At 35.6% G+C, this 20,402-nt stretch overlaps 1 protein-coding gene across 2 annotated transcripts in view; it reads left to right on the top strand.

The window, feature by feature from the left end:
- LOC126377003 (cGMP-specific 3',5'-cyclic phosphodiesterase-like) overlaps positions 1-20,402 on the top strand; it is a 171,478-nt gene that overhangs the window by 132,717 nt on the left and 18,359 nt on the right. For both annotated transcript variants that reach the window (XM_050024579.1, XM_050024580.1), the window contains exons 5-6: positions 3,869-3,986; positions 13,535-13,661. In XM_050024579.1, coding sequence (XP_049880536.1) covers positions 3,869-3,986; positions 13,535-13,661 — 245 coding nt within the window. The remainder of the gene's footprint in view (positions 1-3,868; positions 3,987-13,534; positions 13,662-20,402) is intronic.

The following is a 20,402-nucleotide window of genomic DNA, read 5'->3' as shown; positions in this document are numbered from 1 at the left end:
GCTTCACTCATTGCACTCTAATAAAAAACATCAAGATCAAGTAGGTCATTATGCCTCTAATCTAGGCATTCAGTTCAGCTTTATACCCAGCTACTCACCTGTATTCGGAGGGCTATGGGAAGCAGGAATAAAAAGTGCAAAATACCATTTGAAGAGGGTTGTAGGTCAGCAAATTTTAACATATGAAGAGTTAAACTCAGTTATAATTCAAATAGAGGGCATTTTGAATTCTAGGCCAATACTGTCTTTACCATTAGTGGATTCTAATGACATGTCCTACTTAACTCCAGCACACTTTTTGACTGGAACCAGTTTAACATCTTATCCTGAACCTGATCTTACAGATGTTCCCATCAGTCGCTTGTCATTTTGGAGACAGTGTACACAAATGATTCAAAGTTTTTGGAAGACTTGGTCAAAGCAATATTTGACACAGCTTCAGAGCAGGCCAAAGTGGCACCATGATGTTCCTAATATCAAAAAAGATAGCTTGGTCATTTTAAAGATGGATAATACATCACCTTTGGTCTGGCCAATGGCACGAGTTGAACAGGTATTTCCAGGGTCAGATAGCAAGGTCAGGGCTTTAACAGTCAGAACCAGTAAGGGTACTGTCATACGAACTAGTGTGACAAAAGTTTGTGTCCTACCTATAAATTAATAGGTTTGTGGTGGTTACCATGCTGGATTTGTGGTGCTGGTCATACTCCCAGGTGTATGTACAAGGCTATGCCTTCTCATTTGTGCTACATACATAATTGTTACTTTTATTTTTGGTACTGTTTTATTGTGCAACAAGTATTATTATTAAGCATAAATTAATATTTAGTTACTGATTGTAATTGCAGAACATTTATTGTTAACTAATTCTTTAGATGGCTTAGTAATCTTGTTGTATTTGAATACATTTTTTGTGTTCCTGCTGCAGCCAGTGGTTATATACTGATCCCAAGAGAATTTCTCGTAGGGCTGGTCTGCACAGCGATATAAGGTTTAAAAACCTGTTATGTTTATATAAAGTAGCTAATAATACCTAATATGTGATACCTATTGTGTTTCTTATTCAGTTACTGCCTATCCTTGCAGATAATTTAAAATACTGAATATTTCCTTAATTTGCTTTTTCAATAGCATTTCTTAATTTTTAAGCTAAATAAGGATATATGGCTGTGCTTAGCTTGTAATCCTTAAATTTAATTACTTAAATCATAAGATGTGAATTTAACTTTATTTCTCACTAAAGTTAGTGATAATTTTATGTTAAAGTTATACTTTCCATTCATGTAAATGTCACAGGAGTAAAGTGATAATTGTTCTCTTAGCTTCATTTTAATGTGAGATTATTCTTATAATGTAATGACTAAATAACTTAGTATTTGATTTAGTTCACTGATATAAAGTTTTTAAATACTTACTTACTGCCAATCTTGGTACCTATAATGTTGTTATGCATAGCACATGTGATAAGTAGGGGTTTGATACAAAATTTGTAAGTTTATATACCTGTGTATAACTTCATGGTTTCAAGTTGATAGTATAATAAAAAACAAAATAAGGTTTATAATTAAGATTTAATTAATTCAAAGTTTCAAAAAATAAAATAAGAAATATGGTTGTATAACTTATAATTCATTTAAATAATTTGTTTTGTATAACAGTAAATTTGACTTTTTTGCTGTCCCCAATTTATGTATGGGACATACCTAATAGTCTACCATTTATGGTCAGTCACATCTCTAGCGCGAGCAAGCCAACGCGTCTCAATGTTTGGATCTTGTAATTAAATTAATATCCTAAGTAATACAGTTCATTCAATTGTTTGTGTGGGGTTTTATTGAAATTACCAGCGCTCCCTACACCTATACATGACTGTAATCTAGCCTATTACGTTTATTATTGAGTCTAACAGAAAGTCAGGTGAAGCGTGCGTAATAAGCCATCTTTTGATGGATGTACCTTTTACTAATAATTATTAAATATATTGATAATTATGATTGATATGATAATTAATCCCCCCCGTTATATTCTGTTATCCATAATTCACTCTACTTACTTACTGTAATCTATACAGTCATGAGCAATATAATGTACCCACTTTAGGACTCTGTCGCACTAACATATTTGACATTTAGTGAGACTTACAGTTCAATTTGTCAAAAAAGTTAATGTGACATGGTACCAAAATGTAAAATATTAATGCTCGTGACCATACCTACTAGGTTATGTGTATCATGGTGTACTATGTTTATATCTATTTGTCCTTTGCATGTAAACTCTATAGCCCTCTAAACCTCCATAATAACACACATTTATTCGTATACAAATTCCTTGTTAAAACAATTAGCAAGTTTACCCCGTCTGTAGTAGGGCTTCCGATGAAAATTTAGTGCCGCGCCGTTGAAAGGCGGCCTTCGGTTGGTGCCAGAACTGCTAAATTATCCAGGTTAGGTATCAAAATATATACGTATATATATATATACGTGTTTAAAATGATAATTTATATCTATAATCTGCTGTTCATAAGTATTTAGGGCAAGGTTTTAAATAGTATTGCGGTTCGGTTCTGGATTCGGAGTAAAATATATTACTACTGCTTTTAAGGTGATGTGCTTAACGTTATTAAACAATTTAGCAATACACAGAAGTAACATACGACACAGAAATACAAATAAAACAAACGTATAGAACGCGAAAAGATTCTGATTTCCTAGCCTGAAGACCAGTTTTTTCTTGGCTGACAGCTCCGGTTTTTTACAGAAGCAACGCAAAGGGAAATCCAGCCAAATACAGGTTAGGTCACATACCTCTGAAGTCTAATTCCTCACGATATTTTCTTTTACCGCTCGTGATAAGTAATCATTGATACAAATATGAATTCGAAAATAATTTCGAAAATCTTTGGTTTGCGCCCGTGCTGGATTCGAAGCTGCTACTTCACAGTGAGAGTCAAACGTTCTTGCAACTCGACTTCCAATATTATCTCACCAACTACTACCAATTACTATATTTCTCATACGAAGGAAAAGAAAAATAACACTATGACTATAGAAAGTAGGTTCATAATGCCCAAATCACCAACCTTGAATAGACGTAGAATGAAAACGCTCCATAGTTGGCGCCCTTACCCTTATTTGATTGGCTGGGGCAAGCTCAGACCCGACTTAACGGGGTTACCCCCTAATCCTATGGGCCCGCAGATTACTTAATAATTACCTTTTCTTGTATAAGGTAGGCTAAGCTAAGCAAAGTAAGCTATTGACATGTGTCAGTCGTTAAGCCAAGTCATAGTCAACTACGTTGGATAATAGCTCGATGTACCCTTCGCGAGGAAAAGGGGTAGCACATTAGTTTTAGTGGATTAAAACTTATAATATCTCGTTCGAATCAACTAGTAGGTGCTTAGTAGTGCGGTAAACTTGTGAAAACTAAAAATTTACACCTTATAGTGAAAACCACATAAGCGTCCTTTTGAAATCTGCATTGTGATGTGTTTTTCATCAACAAAACTTAAATGTCACGCAATAAAGTGACGTGACAGTGTGATTTTTCAATAAACGGATATATTTTATTATCAATGGAATAGCAAAAAAATTACTTTTTTATTAATCTACGAATTGTAAATTTTGAAAAGATCCTTTTTTGAATAAAACAAAACTATAAGACCACCTTTTACTTCTCACAGTTAAACTAAAATAACTTTTTATCATTATAATACCTATTATTATTTTTTTTGGTAATAATAATAAATAAATATATCAATTATTTTTAATATGATATAATAAATAAATTATTTCTAAATAATATGTACCTAAGTAAGGATTACCAAAAATAAAATAAAATAACAATATTTTTACTCACTTGCCCACAGATCCTGGTAAATGTCTGTCTCCTGACTTCAGCAGACAGAGGCAGCTTGTTCCTGGCTAAAGGAATACCACCCCACAGATACCTGCAGGCCAAACTCTTCGACGTCACCAGAGATACAGGTTTGATTCTTATTTAAATATTAATTGATTAAGTACATTTGAAAAAATAAAGACATGGGAAGACCTTGCGAATACAGTGGGAGATGAGCGTGGACTAATAGAATTTCGTTGTTTATCGCATCGCACGAGATATACATAATATATCTAATATATGGCATATGAGCGAGACTTATATTTGGCCGGACTATTCTTTCATTTTAAAATTAACAGTTGTCAATTATCGGTCCCTTTCCTTTTCGGCGGATAAGAAAATGACGGGAATAACTTAAAATAAAATTAGGAGGTGTCAGCAATAATCGGGGCCATTAGCTGAATAAGATCCAGTGTTTTTTTTCTTTGTGTTTATTTTTTTTAAACTTTTTTATTTATTTCTTTGATTTTTTTTTTGGAAGGGAGGTCTACCACATCCTGAGAGTACATTATAACTATTGGGCCGGAGTAAAAGATCTTATAATGCTAACAGCAACATAAGAATACACGTTATGAAAATATTCGGTAAAAAATATAAAAATGTTCTCGAAAGAAAATTTCCTAGTTTTGTTCGACACAGGCGTTTATTATTCCTTTTGTAAGACAGGAGAATGAACAGCCAATTGACGTAGACTCCAATAAGTTAGAGTGAATAGGCATTTTGTCGGTGAAAGTGCTTTGTATTGAAGGTCGCAAACTGGTAAGTAGTTACTTACAATACGATACAAGCGCGAACGGAGAATATCGACATAATAATATAGATAGCGCTGTATAAATTTTCCTTCGTTTAACCTTCTAATTTCATGGATAACAAACATGTATCTTTTATCTTCGTTTTTGGGTATAGATGATGACCCTTTTTATTACGCCCAGGCACAATTACATGTTCCACCCATTATTATTCTGATCAAAATAAAGAGAAACAATGTAAGTAGCAACATAATTATATACATAATGTGATCCAAATATCAAGCAAAAAATATTTTTATATATGCTTCTGCCATTACATTGTATTTTGGAATAATTATGTAAATACCCGTGTAATGAGAAAATAAGTAATTATCACGTTAAAGCTGTACAACGCCATCTATAATGATTTTGGTGAACGTAGCCTGGAAAGTCCCTCGTTACAAAGTTAAATACCTGAGTAAACGGATAAGCCTTTGTTTATTGTAATTAGGTGCTGCCTTAATAAAGAAGAAAAAAAAATAAAAGTTCTCCAAAAAGAATTTATTTGGTAGGTATAAAAAACCGTTTCTACAGTTTCGTATTTTTACTGGCCATTTGCGAGGCAACAAAAGTTGCGATCGCCATTTAAATTAAAAGAAAATTATTTTTCTTCTTTATTGTTCTCACGGCTATTTACAAAATGTTTTATCTTGAAAGCGGCCAGCGTTACTGAAAAAAAGTTTAAATAGCCAAGGGCGAGGCTTTTAGTAAACAATGCCTCGTTTTGTTTTTAAATGTTTTATATTCCATGTCTAACCACTCATTAAGAATAATAAAAGTGTTATTTTAGTAAAGAGAATACAGTTTACGTAGGCCGTTCGTACGAATGTTAAAAAAACAGTTAACAATAAAAAAATATTCATTTTCTGCTGTTATCTCATAGTTTTCAAAATATTATGTATTTAAATAAATTACTTATTCGAAATATTTCAGTAGGGCTAACGTGCGCAACGTGATAAAATTTTGTCACGGTCATTATCGATTCTGAGGACACAATTTTTTTATTTTTTTTTCTTTATATCCTTAATCTAAATACATGGTTTGAATGATGCCGTTAAACCACAGAGGTTTGTCTCGGCACCAATTATGTCGTTTTGTCGATTGGTGCTAGCTAATTATGTGAACCGAATTAAGTTAAGTCGTTCTGTCAAAATACGAACAAAATCATATGGCACGCATGTTAGGGAAAAAACAAACTTGTCGATTTCTACGAAATGTATGAAATCGATCGATAATTTTATTACGTTTCGCATGTTAGCTTTGTAGGTCTTCTGTTTACCTTTGCTCTTTAGAAGCTAGAATCATAAAGGCACGAAGTAGATAAGTAAGGATGCTCGCTCATACACAAAATCAATGTATGATTAGTGAAGAATTATTGTAAGTCTTCTTATTTTATATTTTACAATATTAATGTGTATATGTGTGTAATGTGTGTATTAATATTTGGATCATAAATGATTATCACTTGCTCAGCGGTGAAGGAAAACATCGTGAGGAAACCCACATTCCCGATATATGCAATTTCGGAGGTATGTGACATAACCTGTATTGCGCTGGTTTTCCCTTCGACGGGCAGTCGCTTCTGTAAAAAACCGGACCTGTCAAATCTTCAGGTTAGGTAAGCGGACCCTGTGAAAAACGGGATAATGCTAGGGGGATGATTATGGTGAATATTAATCAAATCAAAAGCAAATCAAATATACTTTTTTGCACAGAACTAACGAACTATTAATGTGTGTACTCCACTTGTCTTATGTCTCATCTTTTAAGAAATTACGTCGTGTTCTACTTTCGTAAATGTCACCTCTCTGGCTGAAGCCTTACTAGCACAGTGCAGGTTTTCTTTAGAAGTTGTTCAATATATCGGTCAACTTATATAATGTCTTAAAGCATAATGCACACAGAGGAGACTGGAAGAAAGAGAGAAAACTAGCACGCTTTCAGCTACTTAATCATCCCAAACATCACGTAAAAGGGATTGTATCATTACTAGCATGTCGAATCATTATATAGTTTAAGCTGCATTTTAATTCCAAATCTACCTAACACGAAAATAATTACTTTATCAGAAATATTTTTGCTTGGAGTCCGATTTAAATCAGTTACTTTTTACCAAACGCCAATACATGATATGACTATGTCATTTGTATGAAAAAGCAACCCGTGACATCATAGAAAATCGTGACAAAATGTCGCACTTATTATTATATTTAACTTAATTAAAATTCATAAATAAGTTAAATAGAAAAAAGAAAACGTATTTTGTTATCTTTAGAAGTGTCATTATTTAGTAATAAGAATTTAATAATTTATCTGTGACAGGAAACTACCCAATTAAATATTTACTTATTTAAATGAAATGCGTTAAATCAATTTCGCTGATACCTAATACGATTTTTTAAATAATAAAATAAATAATAATTATTTAAACAATAAATATTAGTATTTTTCCTCATGCGTTTCTTTTAAGGCGTGTTGCAAAATAAATTTTGTGTGTGGTCTCTTTATTTGGTTCGAATTATTCCATTTTAATGACATATTGTGTCGGACCATAGAAACACAAAATGGCCACTGAATCGCGTCCATAAATGATAAAGTATTGAGTAACTGCGCATTGATTGTATAAATTAAACATTCAACGACCATTTTTGTTTAAGTCTTTTATATTATATTGTTCCTACTAATAATCATGTGTTAGATCTCTTGTAAGCAAATAATTACAATTTCGTCAAGGATATAAGTATGAATGCACTTTATAATAGGCAACTGTTTTGTATCGTCGATAGTGTCGTTTCGATACTACAGTACCTAATTGCAGGTTTTTACATAATTGCAAATGAAATAACCAGTTACCTTACTAATCAATTATTAAATACCTATAGTATTAATTTCTATACCCATAGAGTGTTAGTTTCTGAACTTTAGGTATATCTGAGTTAAATAAAATTGTCAACATAACATTAGCTAACGACTATAATGACAAGGGTATTCAGAGTCAGATGTACATCCATCGTAATATGAACTAAATACATACCCACGCCTCACCGAGCTTTCTGTTAGACCAATATGATAGATGGTAAGTCGTATCGCCGTCTATAAAATAAAATTAAAGGCATGGCCCCGATTCCTACACACACCTCCTAATTTTACTTTAAGTTATAGGTACCTGTCATTTTCTTATCCGCCGAAAAGGAAAGGGACGGATGAATGACAGCTCTTAATTTATGAATAACCCGGGCGAATCAAAAAGGTATCTTGTTGGTTTGCAAACCGTTTGACGTATGCTGTCCACTTAGTTCTGTCGGGTTATTAGCCAATGCAATTTTTTTTATAGGGTTGTTTTAGATTTGTGCTTAAGACGTGTGTTTCAAAAATTTTATGGTTGTCGATTACCCGTCCCTTTCCTTTTCGACGGATAAGAAAATGACAGATAAAACTTAAAATAAATTTAAGTAGATGGTTTACAGGAATTAGCACCAATACATAATTTGTTTTCGTGCCTTTAAAAAGGTGGGCGCGGGTTCCGTGCTGTATTTTTCCTTATAAGTACTTACTTAAAATAAAATAACTCCATTTTATAAAAAAAAATGTTCATTTAGGTGCAAATAAAGAGCTTTATTTTCAAATAACTTCAGGCATGCAAAACATTTTCTTTTCCCATTACTTTGCAAAGCAAACATGTATTAGAAAACACATTTGAGTGTAACACCCCATTTGTTTGCAAATTATGACGTAAGTGGTTGTTTTCGCAAAGTTCCTGGTAAAGCTATACATTATTCGGCATGAAGTCGCGCCCTGTGGTGATGCGAAATGCACGCTGTTTTTTAAAGACTAAAGCATAGAATGAAGAATAATATTACGTAAAGAACAGTAATTCGCATCGACCTCATCTCCTCTAAGTAAGGAGTATGTAGGAGCGCGCGGTCAACAGTAGTTAACTGCCAATAGTTAATTTTGCAATTATAGCTTATAACTTCCACCATCACCAGCCTATTAACGTCCCCACTGCTGGGGCACGGGCCTTCCCTATGGATGGAAAGGGAGATCGGGCCTTAAACCACCACGCGGGCCCAGTGCGGATTGGTGGTTATTAACGACTGCTAATGCAGCCGGGACCAACGGCTTAACGTTCCTTCCGAAGCACGGAGGAGCTTGAGATGAAAACTTTTTTTTTTGTGGTCACCCATCCTATGACCGGCCATAACTTATAACTTGCTTTAAGATAATATTTAATGGTGCTTATTCCTGTAAACACCATCTAATTTTATTTTAAGTCATATCTGTCATTATCTTATCCGCCGAAAAGGAAAGGGACGGGTAATCGACAAGCATAAAATTTATGGAACACACGTCAATTTTAAGCACAAATCTAAAACAATCGTGTAAAAATTTTACATTGGCCAATAACCCGACAGAATTATGTTGATAGCACACGTCAACCGGTTTGCATACCAGCGAGATACCTTTTTGATGCGCCCGGGTTATTCATTCATTTACTCTTTCTTCCTTAAATTAAGAGCTGTCAATCATCCGTCCCTTTCCTTTTCGGCGGGTAAGAAAATGACAGGTATAACTTAAAGTAAAATAAGGAGGTGTCTGCAGGAATCGTGGCCAATATCTTTTTTTCATTTCATTATGAATGTATTGAGAATCTACTGAATATTTGCAGGCAACCATGAAGAACGTTTAATGTGAAATTATCTTTCTTTCGCGGACTGTCTATCTCCCTCGCTCTTACGCGATATTTTTGTACCTATGAAGTGTCCAGAGTAACTGTAAGACTAAAGTAAGACCCAGAGGGGGTGAGGTTGGCACTTGATACGAGTTGGTGCGGGGTGAAGAGTTACCGTTCTATACGTCGTATTATCTAGGGGCATGGAAGTGCCCCCGCCAAGACGAGCAAAGCGAAGGGCAGGGGCGCTACCAACCTTTTCTCATAACGTTTCGTCGATTTTTTGAAGCCTAATAACTCTGGTTTGGATTACACCACATAAACCAAATTCTCAGGATTTGTTGCCAGCAGTGGACTTTATATACATGTGGGATACAGAAATAAAACGGGATATTTTAATTATCTTCACTACTTGTATTTTAATTAATTTTCCAATTAAACACTTCTTCCCTTATCCTCTAACCTTGACATACCACCATAGACTCGCCTTTCTTATTTTTTAAAACTGCCTTAAGTCCCGTTCATTAACCATCCTCCATTCATACCATCTCTCTCTCTCTCCTTGGCATTTATTATTCCCATCTGATGGTGGGGTCTGCCTTCTTCGTACTTCTCTTCCACTTCGCTCTATCGGACGTGTCGTTCTCGGAGACATTGCACATACACAGGTCCATTCATTATCCTTCCATAGTATTATCACTTTCCTACATACAAGATAAAGTTTCAATTTGTTGCGTTCTTTATTCTATGTTCCAACCCCAAGTCGCGTGTTTCCGGGGGTGTGGTGACAAACAAACTAAAAATAGGACGGCCTGTAAATCTATGTCGTACAAACTTGCGAATCGATGGCGTTCCACTTTTAGAAAGTCAAAAATAATAACAGTTTCATTATGTTTCTATGGAGGTGATATTTTTACCGTTATATAAGCGTGAGTAACTTCGTAGTATCAAGAGTTCGAATCCCAGCTCGGGTCTAAACCACTGAGTAATTAATTTATGTTAACAATAATAATAATAAACGTCTATTTTCAAACTTAGACTTAGACATTTAAATACACAATTTGACAACATAAATTACTTAACTTGAATAAAAAAAAACAATATATATGTGTTACGTAATTATTGCACAGAACATAATTTTAAAAATCAGACATTATACTCGGATACAGTACAACTTGGGCGGCCTTATTGCTCTAGAGCAATTTCTTCCAGACAACCAGTAAACAACCACTTTCTAGACTTGGATGCCGTATGGTGCAACAAGAAATAAATAAAAGTAAACCAGAGGCATCATGTGGTGTGATATTTTATCACAAGGCTGGATGATCCAATAATCTTGGCGGCTAAAAAGGCCACAGCGAAGCAATTCATCTAAAAAGCAATATTGCAATTTGACATTTGCACGAAGTGCCAGCAGCAGCAGTGCGAAATGCCAACAAATGTCAAAAAGCAATATTGCTTTTTTAGATGAATTGGGCCGTATACTAGGTTAAAGATAAATTATGAAATTCTGATTACTAAATAACGACGGATCTAAAACTAACGAAAAGATTTTTCTATTTAACTTATTTATGAATTTTAACTAAGAAAAACGTAATAAGTCCGACATTTTATCACGTTTTTCTGTGACGTCGCAGTGTGCTTTTTCATACAAATTCCATAGTAATTTCGTGTTTTGACGTTTAGTAAAAAGGAACTGATTTGACTAGTTAGAAACTAGCCTATTGCTTCGATGTGGCATTTTTTTTTATTATTATTTATTTAAGATAACAAGATCCATTTAAAACACATAATAACGGGTTCTTACCGCGTTTAAATGGGGATATGAGACTCCCGATATTTCGACACTGTTGCAAGTGCCATGATCCAAGTGTTGCAAGTGTCATCCCGTGATCATGGCACTTGCAACAGTGTCGAAATATCGGGAGTCTCATATCCCCATTTAAACGCGGTAAGAACCCGTTATTATGTGTTTTAATTATGATAATAACCGCGTAAACTTAAAGCAAGATCCATTTGTTTTAACCCCCCTTGTTCATTTTAGTGACATTTAGCTAGGATGGATAATCACAGTTCATAATATACTAGACCTAGTCATATCCAGGACTTTGACCTAGCGCTTCTAGATTCTAGACATGAATAGCAATACCTAAATTCTACACTCCCTTGAACTAAAATTCGCGGGCACCGTGCCAACTTACAACAGTAGAAACTTTTACTTAAGGAAAATCATATTTTATCTTGATTTTTAAGAGCATATATAGGTACACATATACATAATAGCTATTACCCGCGGCTTCGCTAACCAAACATTCGGTGTAAGACAGTTCCCCTTTCCTCATGTACCATTTTTAGCTTCCTACCTTGAAAACTGCGAAAAAATGATACCCGATTGCTGCGCGAGTTTCGTGAACTAATATTAGGGATGGCACATATCAATTCCGGGTGAGAGCCTTCAGCGCTCCCCATTTGTCCGGCCAAGTAGTTAATGCCATCTGCGGCAAATCTACAATAAGTCACGTCAAAAAAAAAAAAAAAAAAAGGCACATATCAATCGATTAAAGAGAAGAGAGCCGTGGAAATCCAGTTGGTTGGTTCGAATCAAGTATGTCTTCGTAGTATTCTACCTCGAAATCAGCTGTAGGTGAATACTGACCGGCGTTACGAGGCGTATTGTACCATTTGTACCGAGCATATAATGTTACGTCACGTGCTTAAAATCAGTGTTGATGCTCGCTACGAGCGCCATATTTCCCTGTACTGACAGCACTAATGCTCGCTGTGTAACACATTACATTACGCCTCGTAACACCAGTCAGCACCCACCTACAGTTTTGATGAAATATTAAGTATTCGTTCATAATAATTACCTACCTATCGTAATCCTTAAATCGAATTTACTTGAATATTGGATGAGAAAGGTAAAGTTTTACCTATAATTTAACTTTGAATACTTAATGACACGCTGTGTATTCGGCCTACAACCATTGTTCAATTGAAATGTAATTATTTAATAATTAAATTAAGAATGAACAGCCTCCGTGGTGTAGTGGTTAGAGCGTTAGGCTCACGATCTGGAGGTCCGGGTTCGATTCCCGATGGGGACATTGTCGAAATCACTTTGTGAGACTGTCCTTTGTTTGGTAAGGACTTTTCAGGCTTGAATCACCTGATTTTCCGAAAAAGTAAGATGATTCCGCGCTTCGGAGGGCACGTTAAGCCGTTGGTCCCGGCTATTAGCCGTAAAAACACCTCCACCAACCCGCAGTGGAGCAGCGTGGTGGAGTATGCTCCATACCCCCTCCGGTTGATTGAGGGGAGGCCTGTGCCCAGCAGTGGGACGTATATAGGCTGTTTACGTACGCACGCAGTAAGAGAAAACTTTGTCGTTCCTTATATATTAATTATGTGTTGTAAGAATGTTTTCGGTTGTATAAAGTAATAATACCGGACAAGCTATTAATACTCTTAAATTAAAAGCAAAGAGTAAAGAATAATACTACGTATAGAACGGACACTCTCCGCCCCGCATCAATTCGCATCGGGCGCCGAGCTACATTTACCTCACCCCCTCTGGGTCTTACTTTAGTCACACACCGGACACTTTGTACAAAAAAATCTCGTTTTACACAGACACTACACATTGACGTTATTGTACACGCGCATCTGTGTGTGACATCTGACGCCCATACGATTGAAAACTAAAGTAAGTCCGGTTCAGACGCTGGCGGAAGCGGAGAGTTGCCGTTCTTATTATTATTCCTTATTTTATGCTTTAGTCTAAATGACCGTAAGCTGGTAAGGAGTAAGGGAGAGCGCGCGCAAACCGCGCTAAGACGGCACACAGTAAGAATTGTATAAAAATGTATTCAATTGTATAAAAATATTTTATGTTTATTTTTTTTTAAGAACGTCTAGGGCCCTGTGCCGTGGTTTTTCTTGCAGCTTCTTTTCCCCGGCTATACAGGTTGTGAGAAGCTGCAGTAATTTTAGGCCGATGACACGTTCGTTATGTAAAAAATGACGATTCAAAGTGTAACTATGTTACCTACTGAATAAAGATATTTTTGAATTTGATTTTTCAATGGAGTGTCCGAGTTATGCTCTAGTTTGGTGGTTACGATATCTAACTATGGAGGTTGCCAACTCTACTAAATTGTAATTCTTTTGTCAACAGAACTAACTGACGCTCTAAGGACAACGCGGACTCAGGAGATCAAGATACCCTTCGGCGTTGGAGTAGCAGGCTTAGCGGCGCAGACCAAGAACCATATTAACATCAAGAATGCCTACTCCGACCCCAGGTGAGAATTCTTTTAGGTTTTTTTATATTATCGTTACCAGGTACTGCCAGCTACTTGTTTTTCCGGGCATGGCGTAAAACACGACAAAGGGATTGTGTACTTTCTAGGAATTGTAGCGTGGACAGCGACTCCCTGCACGGCGACTGCTTGACATCACATCTGTCATTTACATGTACAGTTCAAAACACAATTTTAATCACGCTACATACAATATTTTTTTTCCACTGTTATAATTGCATTTTTGGTTCATTTTTGTTTCACATTTTTGGAAACCTTCCAGCCTGTCTTATAAATGCAGTAATCTTATGGGATTAAATATGTGATACAAAGCTACTAGGTATATATACTTACATCTTATCTCGATATTTTTTTCGGATGGCTGGTTACTGGCGCCTACTTTCAATTATCAATACAATCTAACCTAATCTAGCCTACAAGATCCGACTGCTGCGCAAAGGCCTCCTATTCCTCTTCCCATTATCGCGATCCTGAGCGCATTCCGGCCAGTCCCTCCGGCAAGAGTCCATGTCGTTGCGCCATCATAAGACACAACGCGTGACGATCCGTGCGTACCGCTCAGCGAGCATGCGACAAACATGTCCGGCCTAACCTCATTTAAGTCTGTCATCAATACAATACAAAGTGCTTATTGGATACTGAAGAAACACATTATTTAAACAATTTCAGAGTAATAGTTGTTACAAAAGCGGCCTTATTGCGTAGGTAGAACTTTATACAGTTAGGTATAATTAAGTTTATCAATTAATATATAAATGATAGTTTTAGTAGCAGCAATGATGGATGATGATGTGATAACTTTTAAGAACCGATGTGGAGAGGTTTAAACTAATAAAACACATTGTCACCAATAGACTCTTATTTATACATATAACGTTTTATGTTTTTAACCTACAATACAAAAATTACAAAAACAACAACACGAGCTAATTATAAATAGAATAATAATTCTTGATTTAATAATTCTTAGTACAATATCTGTGCCTATAGAACAGGCGCACACACATAAGCTTCGACGTCCTTTCGTGTTCTTCTCGTACACTGTGTGGCGTATTCCCATTATCTCTCTAGTACTCGAAGAACCTATAAACTCTGCAGCGGGTTCGCTGGGAGAGCATCACCTCGTTAATTACTTATGAACGTAAAAATAATGAATCCCACCTGATGTACTCTTCAAACAGCCGTAGCTTTACCGTACTTGTTAGGCGCTTGCTGCTATAGGTCCACTCCGGCCGCTATCGCTTCAACATCATCCTGCGCCCACGTGGTTACTCTCAGGCATTGCCTAAATTCTTATCCCGGACTAAGACTTTTCACCTCACCACCTCAGCATACAAGTAAGTTCGCACTAAGTTGGATCATGAGCAATCTTGGTGGCTTTTAACAGATCAATAGCAACTTGTGTTACCAGGGAAGAGTGACACTCTTTATGATACATAACGATGATAAGCAGCAATGATTCGATTATTTAGATTATTCGAGTATTTTTATGTCAAAATAAATGAAAGTGGATACCTAGGTATTTACATATATTTTAATAGCAAAGGTAATTATAGCCGAATTACCTTGTTGACAAACCTTTCCTTCTGATCAACTCTGAAATTGGTAAACGGTATTCGTTGTCTTCCAACTTTCGAAAATTTTTGAAAAACTGTTTTATGTATAGGTAACATTCACATCAGAGAGTAACGTTCAATGAATTTCGTCCAACCTTAGCATATAGGTAACTCGACCAGTCCAGTATCGACCATTCTTTTTCTTGATTATTTGGCAAAATTTATCAACGAATAATTCCAAACACTGATAACCACACAATAGGAGTACTTTGTTTCATCCTTGTTTCACAATTTTTTGACACTTCTATTGAATTTTTACAATGAAATTGAAATTTATTCTATATTAATAAGAATAGACATGACAAATGCTTGACATGACTTGGACATGACAGGAACATTATTTATTATTTGTAATTTTATTACTTATAATATACTAAACAGTCAAAACATACATACCAAAAACTGTAAATTAGATTGAAAGAAGATTACATGATATGATAATTTATTAAAATTGTTCAATTTTATTTGATCCTAACTAATAAATATAACAGAATAAATTCGAAAGTGAGTTTGATTGTGTGTTACGTTACAGCACAGCAATAACTAATAATTATACCTATAGAAGAAACACTCCACGCATTTGGAGCCAGGGACAAAGATTTTAGGTACTTACTTATTAGGTATTACTTATCTAAATCAAAATTTATTTTATATTATTCAGGCTACGGGTTTAATGATTATAATCACGGTACCTACTTAAACATAATAGTTATGTTTGGTATTCTTGTAACACCTGTTTTTAGACTTCCGACAAGGCTGAAACGCATGCGAGTGTGTGCCTCCGCGCTTGGAAAAAGTTGTGTCAAATTAACATTATCGAATGACGATGGCAACTTAAAAAAGATTAAGATGACCAAAGACTAGGCTGTATGGGTTAAGTTCCCTTTGCATGCCTTATTTTTTAAAGTGGTGTATAGGCCACGTCAATTATATTGAAATGACGTTAAGATCTTCTGGTGAGTTTTTTGTGGTTATTATCTCTGAACTTTGGCTAAAAATAAGTTCCACATGTCCATGACAATGGCTTAACCTCACTATCTTTCTTTCAGTGTAAAACCCTCAGAATAATAACTGGAAAACCACCTAAAAACAATGGCTTAGTACATTGACTATCGATTATGCTGTTATACCGTCACACGTAATGTGGTTTACCTATGTTTCCGCGACTTAACGGGGTAGACAGACCTGTGATATGTCGTTTTGTTGCAGGGTTCAAAGTCCAACTTGGATGTCTATCTTCAAGGGCTACCTGGGGATTTCCCCATTAAGATAATGTTGTGCTTACACTCGGAGTAATTGTCTTCTACATCTACATCATGCTTTTCGTCTAGGACCTGCTATCCATCGGTTTGCTTCATGATTTTGCCTAAGACCTGCCGTCCAGGCACTTAATATATCACTTTTTTGGTGAAACTTTAGCGTTTAAGTGGTTTGACTAAGCTTTGCTTGATTGTAATAACAGGATTATTCCTAAATTTGTGTTATCATGAAATAATCTAGACGTGCTAAACTCTTTGCTGTATAAGAAGAAGTAATATTAATATACTTACATTTTTTAAAAGTGAAATTTTTAATTTCATCCCCTTTGCTTTGCTTGCAATAAGAGAGTATCCTGTTGAAGGCGCCCAATCCTACTCTCTATTTTTTGCACTCTATTAACCTCGTAAGCCCTGGGGTCCTCTGAGAAGGACCAAATAATTGTAGTCATAAAGGCCGAAGGTTTTGAAATAGTTTGTTCTAATAATCAACGAAGGTACTTTTAAAAGTACCAAAACTTTGCCTGTCAATTTAATTCAAACCTTTGCGCCGATTGAGAAAAAAGTATTTTGTCTATGAACTAGTTCATTCAATTTCGTGAATAGGTGGCTTTAATAAAAAAGAAATATGTATCACTTGTCGTAATTTGTCATTTTATTGGTAAAGATGGCGCGCACACGGCGACGAGGTAAAAAAAAAATCAAGTTAATAATCGAATTTCGTAGTTTTTCATACACATTATTTTCAGAAATCGCAGGTAAGATAATAATCAACAACATGACATAGTTATTTTATCAATTTTGTATCGATATCGTTAGCAATATGAAAGCAAACTTTTTTAGTCCTTTGCAAGGGACTTTAGGTGTCATGTCCGGATATTTTTCAAAAAGTTTTTTAAATTGTTATATGTGATTAAATCATACCGATATAGACTGACTTGCTTACGTGATCTTATGATTAAAAAAAACTACCGTCTTCATTTTATTTCATTTTTCCTTCTAATGATGATCTAAACTGACACCATGAATTTTTTTTTTCCTAATAATATAAACCTAATGTATTTCCAGAGGGACTAATCACAAACTACATCATAAAAACTAAAACTCGTTACTTATTTTATATTTAAATATGTAAGTATATACACATATTTATGACGTACAAATAGGTATGTATGTTAATGAAAAAATACATAACCCTTTATAATAATAATATTTTTCAAATTTTACTAAAAGTAGTGACTCAAACCGGGAGTCCTTCTGGAAGAACTAAAAAAAAAACGTAATTTTTTTCAAAAATGTCTTCTATTCATCCTTACATAGGTCTCCACTTAATTTGAACCCGATCGGATAACTCTAACACTTTAAAATTTGTACTTGAAGTGCTCGGCCTTTACGACTACAAAAATTTGGTCCTTTTCAAGGTACCACCGTCGTTTATTACTTCGAAATCGTAATTATGCTTCGGCGTTACGAGGATAAGATCCCTTTTATTCTCTGAGTTCGGCAACTAACACCCATGCCCTGGGACCAACCCTTTCTCAATGCCCTGCCGACGGCGTCCTAGAAGTAGGGTGGGCTCATCCCCACACAGAGGCTACCCAGGAAGTTTCATCCTTCGAAATATCCATTACAAGATTTTTAAAGCAGAATTTAACGAGGCCTATGTTTGCGCCAGCCTGTATTTACATGATAAATATACTTAATTTTTTTTCAATATTCTACCCCTTCGAGGATACAGACGTGATGCTATGTTATGTCCTTTATTCCCTGTAGTTCTAACTGATCAGTTCTACCGTAGAACTATTGTATTATTTCACAATATAAAGAAGGTATTGGTCTTTTTAAAACAATGTTTATAAAAATATATTATTATATCAAAATGGAGTTTCATTAGTTGCAGCCATTTTCTCCACATACCTATAATTATTTAGTTTCTTAAAAGGTAAGTAACTAGGAAAATAATAAGATGAAAAATAATTGTAAGTATTTGTCTATTTAAACCAAATCATAAATAAAAAGAATAGATCTAACACTACTAGTTATATAAAAACAACGAACTGAAAAGTATAAGAAAACAGCAAAACAGTTTTTACCATAACTGTACAATAACGTCAAAACTCGCTCGACGTAAAGGGAAAATAAGGCCACTCGCCGTAAAGAGAGTCGCCGTAGCGCGGGTCGCCGTTCGGAAAGTCGCTGTCAACGCTACAATTCCTTTAGCGTAATGGACAATTGGGTAGTTTCTTAGCGCAAAGACAAATTATGAAATCTAAAAGTGACAAAAAACGGTCTCTTTTTTCTATTTAACTTATTTATGAATTTGAATAAAGAAACATTTAATAATAAGTGTGATATTTTGTCATTTTTAAAGTTCGTCTTTGTCACTTTGTCTTTGTCACTTTATTAACCCCTGGACCCCTCCCTTATATTTTGCAAAGTCTTAGTGAGCCTCCATACAAAATTTCAATCTCCTAGCACTTGTAGCTTCTGAGACTTCTGACTGAATGAGTTGGTGAGTTTTCGTTTTTATGATATGTAAACGTAACTCTCCTTCGAGTCAGCTACCGGGTGAGAGCCTTCAGCGCTCCTCATTTGTCCGGCCAAGTAGTTAATCCAGTCCATCTGCGGCAAATCTACAATAACTCACGACAAAAAAAAAGAAAAAAAAAACTTTGAGTCAGCATGCAGCATTCTAAGTCTGAAGTCTTTCATCTCGTCTTTGTATTGAACGTGTAAAGTGACTTAGGAACGTATTACTATGTCTAACTTTATATACTTAATTTCGTTCACACTACATACGCTATGGCCAGCAAGTTGTAAAATTCGAATCGAAGTTAGATTCGCTCGTTGAAAATGCAATCTGCTCATCTAAGTTTTCGCATTGAAGGTTTTGTGGAGTAGTGCAAAATCGGCGCCAACTGTAATACGATTTTTTTACTCTTTTCACTCGATAAGGTCGATAGTTCAAGTCTGAAGTTTCTAAAGTGGGTACCCCTATTGGGCCCTATAGGGTAGGGTAGGGGGGAGGTTGTAAGGTAGGCGGTATAGTAGGGTAGGTGGGGGAAGTAAAGAAGGTAGGTAGGTAGGTTTTCTTTTCGTATCTACTACTAGACTAGGCATAATGTAGACGTTTTCAATTCGATTTTGTACAGTAATTTCATTACATGAGCCATGTCAGGGACAATAATTGGCTCCGGGGTTGGTGAGGTCGATCGTCGACCTTCCAACACACGACAGAAGAATATTTGATTTTTAAACGTTCTATCGTATAATTTAGTAGATACCACAGCTTACTCTCTCTTTATTTAAGAGCTGCGCTCTTGTCGGTGGAGTGTTCGCCTTCATTACTCCATAGATAGGGCGCGTATAACGGTGGTTGCCCCAATCGCCTTCCGTTTCGCAGTACACCGACCAATTTCTCAATCAGTGATGTTCTAGCTAGAGCCCTACCAGAATCCATTTCCTCGGCCTCCAACCAGTACTGATACCGCTGCTGCCCGGCATCAGGGGTACGCTTTGGAAGTAGCTGACCATAGCTGACTGAGTATAGAAATACTTGTGTTTCAGTCTATGATGCCTCTCTCCTGGAGATCAGACACGGAAATATAGATAGCATACAATCTTATGTGTGCAGACAGATTAAAAAAGAAATAGAAACACAAAAAGTTATTATCAAACGAAAGATGAAAGTAAAACGATTCCGTGTTTCGGAAGGCATGTTAAGCTGTTGGCCCGAGCTACCAACCCAAATGCCTGTACCAACAGAAAATAATCACATTATAAACCCTATCGTTTGTAAAATGATCTGTAAGTACAATCAATTTTAGCAAATTTTAATTAAATGAAAACAC

The sequence above is a fragment of the Pectinophora gossypiella genome, chromosome 22 (genome assembly GCF_024362695.1).
Source record: "Pectinophora gossypiella chromosome 22, ilPecGoss1.1, whole genome shotgun sequence".
Classification (NCBI taxonomy): Eukaryota; Metazoa; Arthropoda; class Insecta; order Lepidoptera; family Gelechiidae; genus Pectinophora; species Pectinophora gossypiella.
The sequence above is the reverse complement of the archived record's forward strand: the minus strand, read 5'-3'. Positions and strand labels throughout refer to the sequence as shown.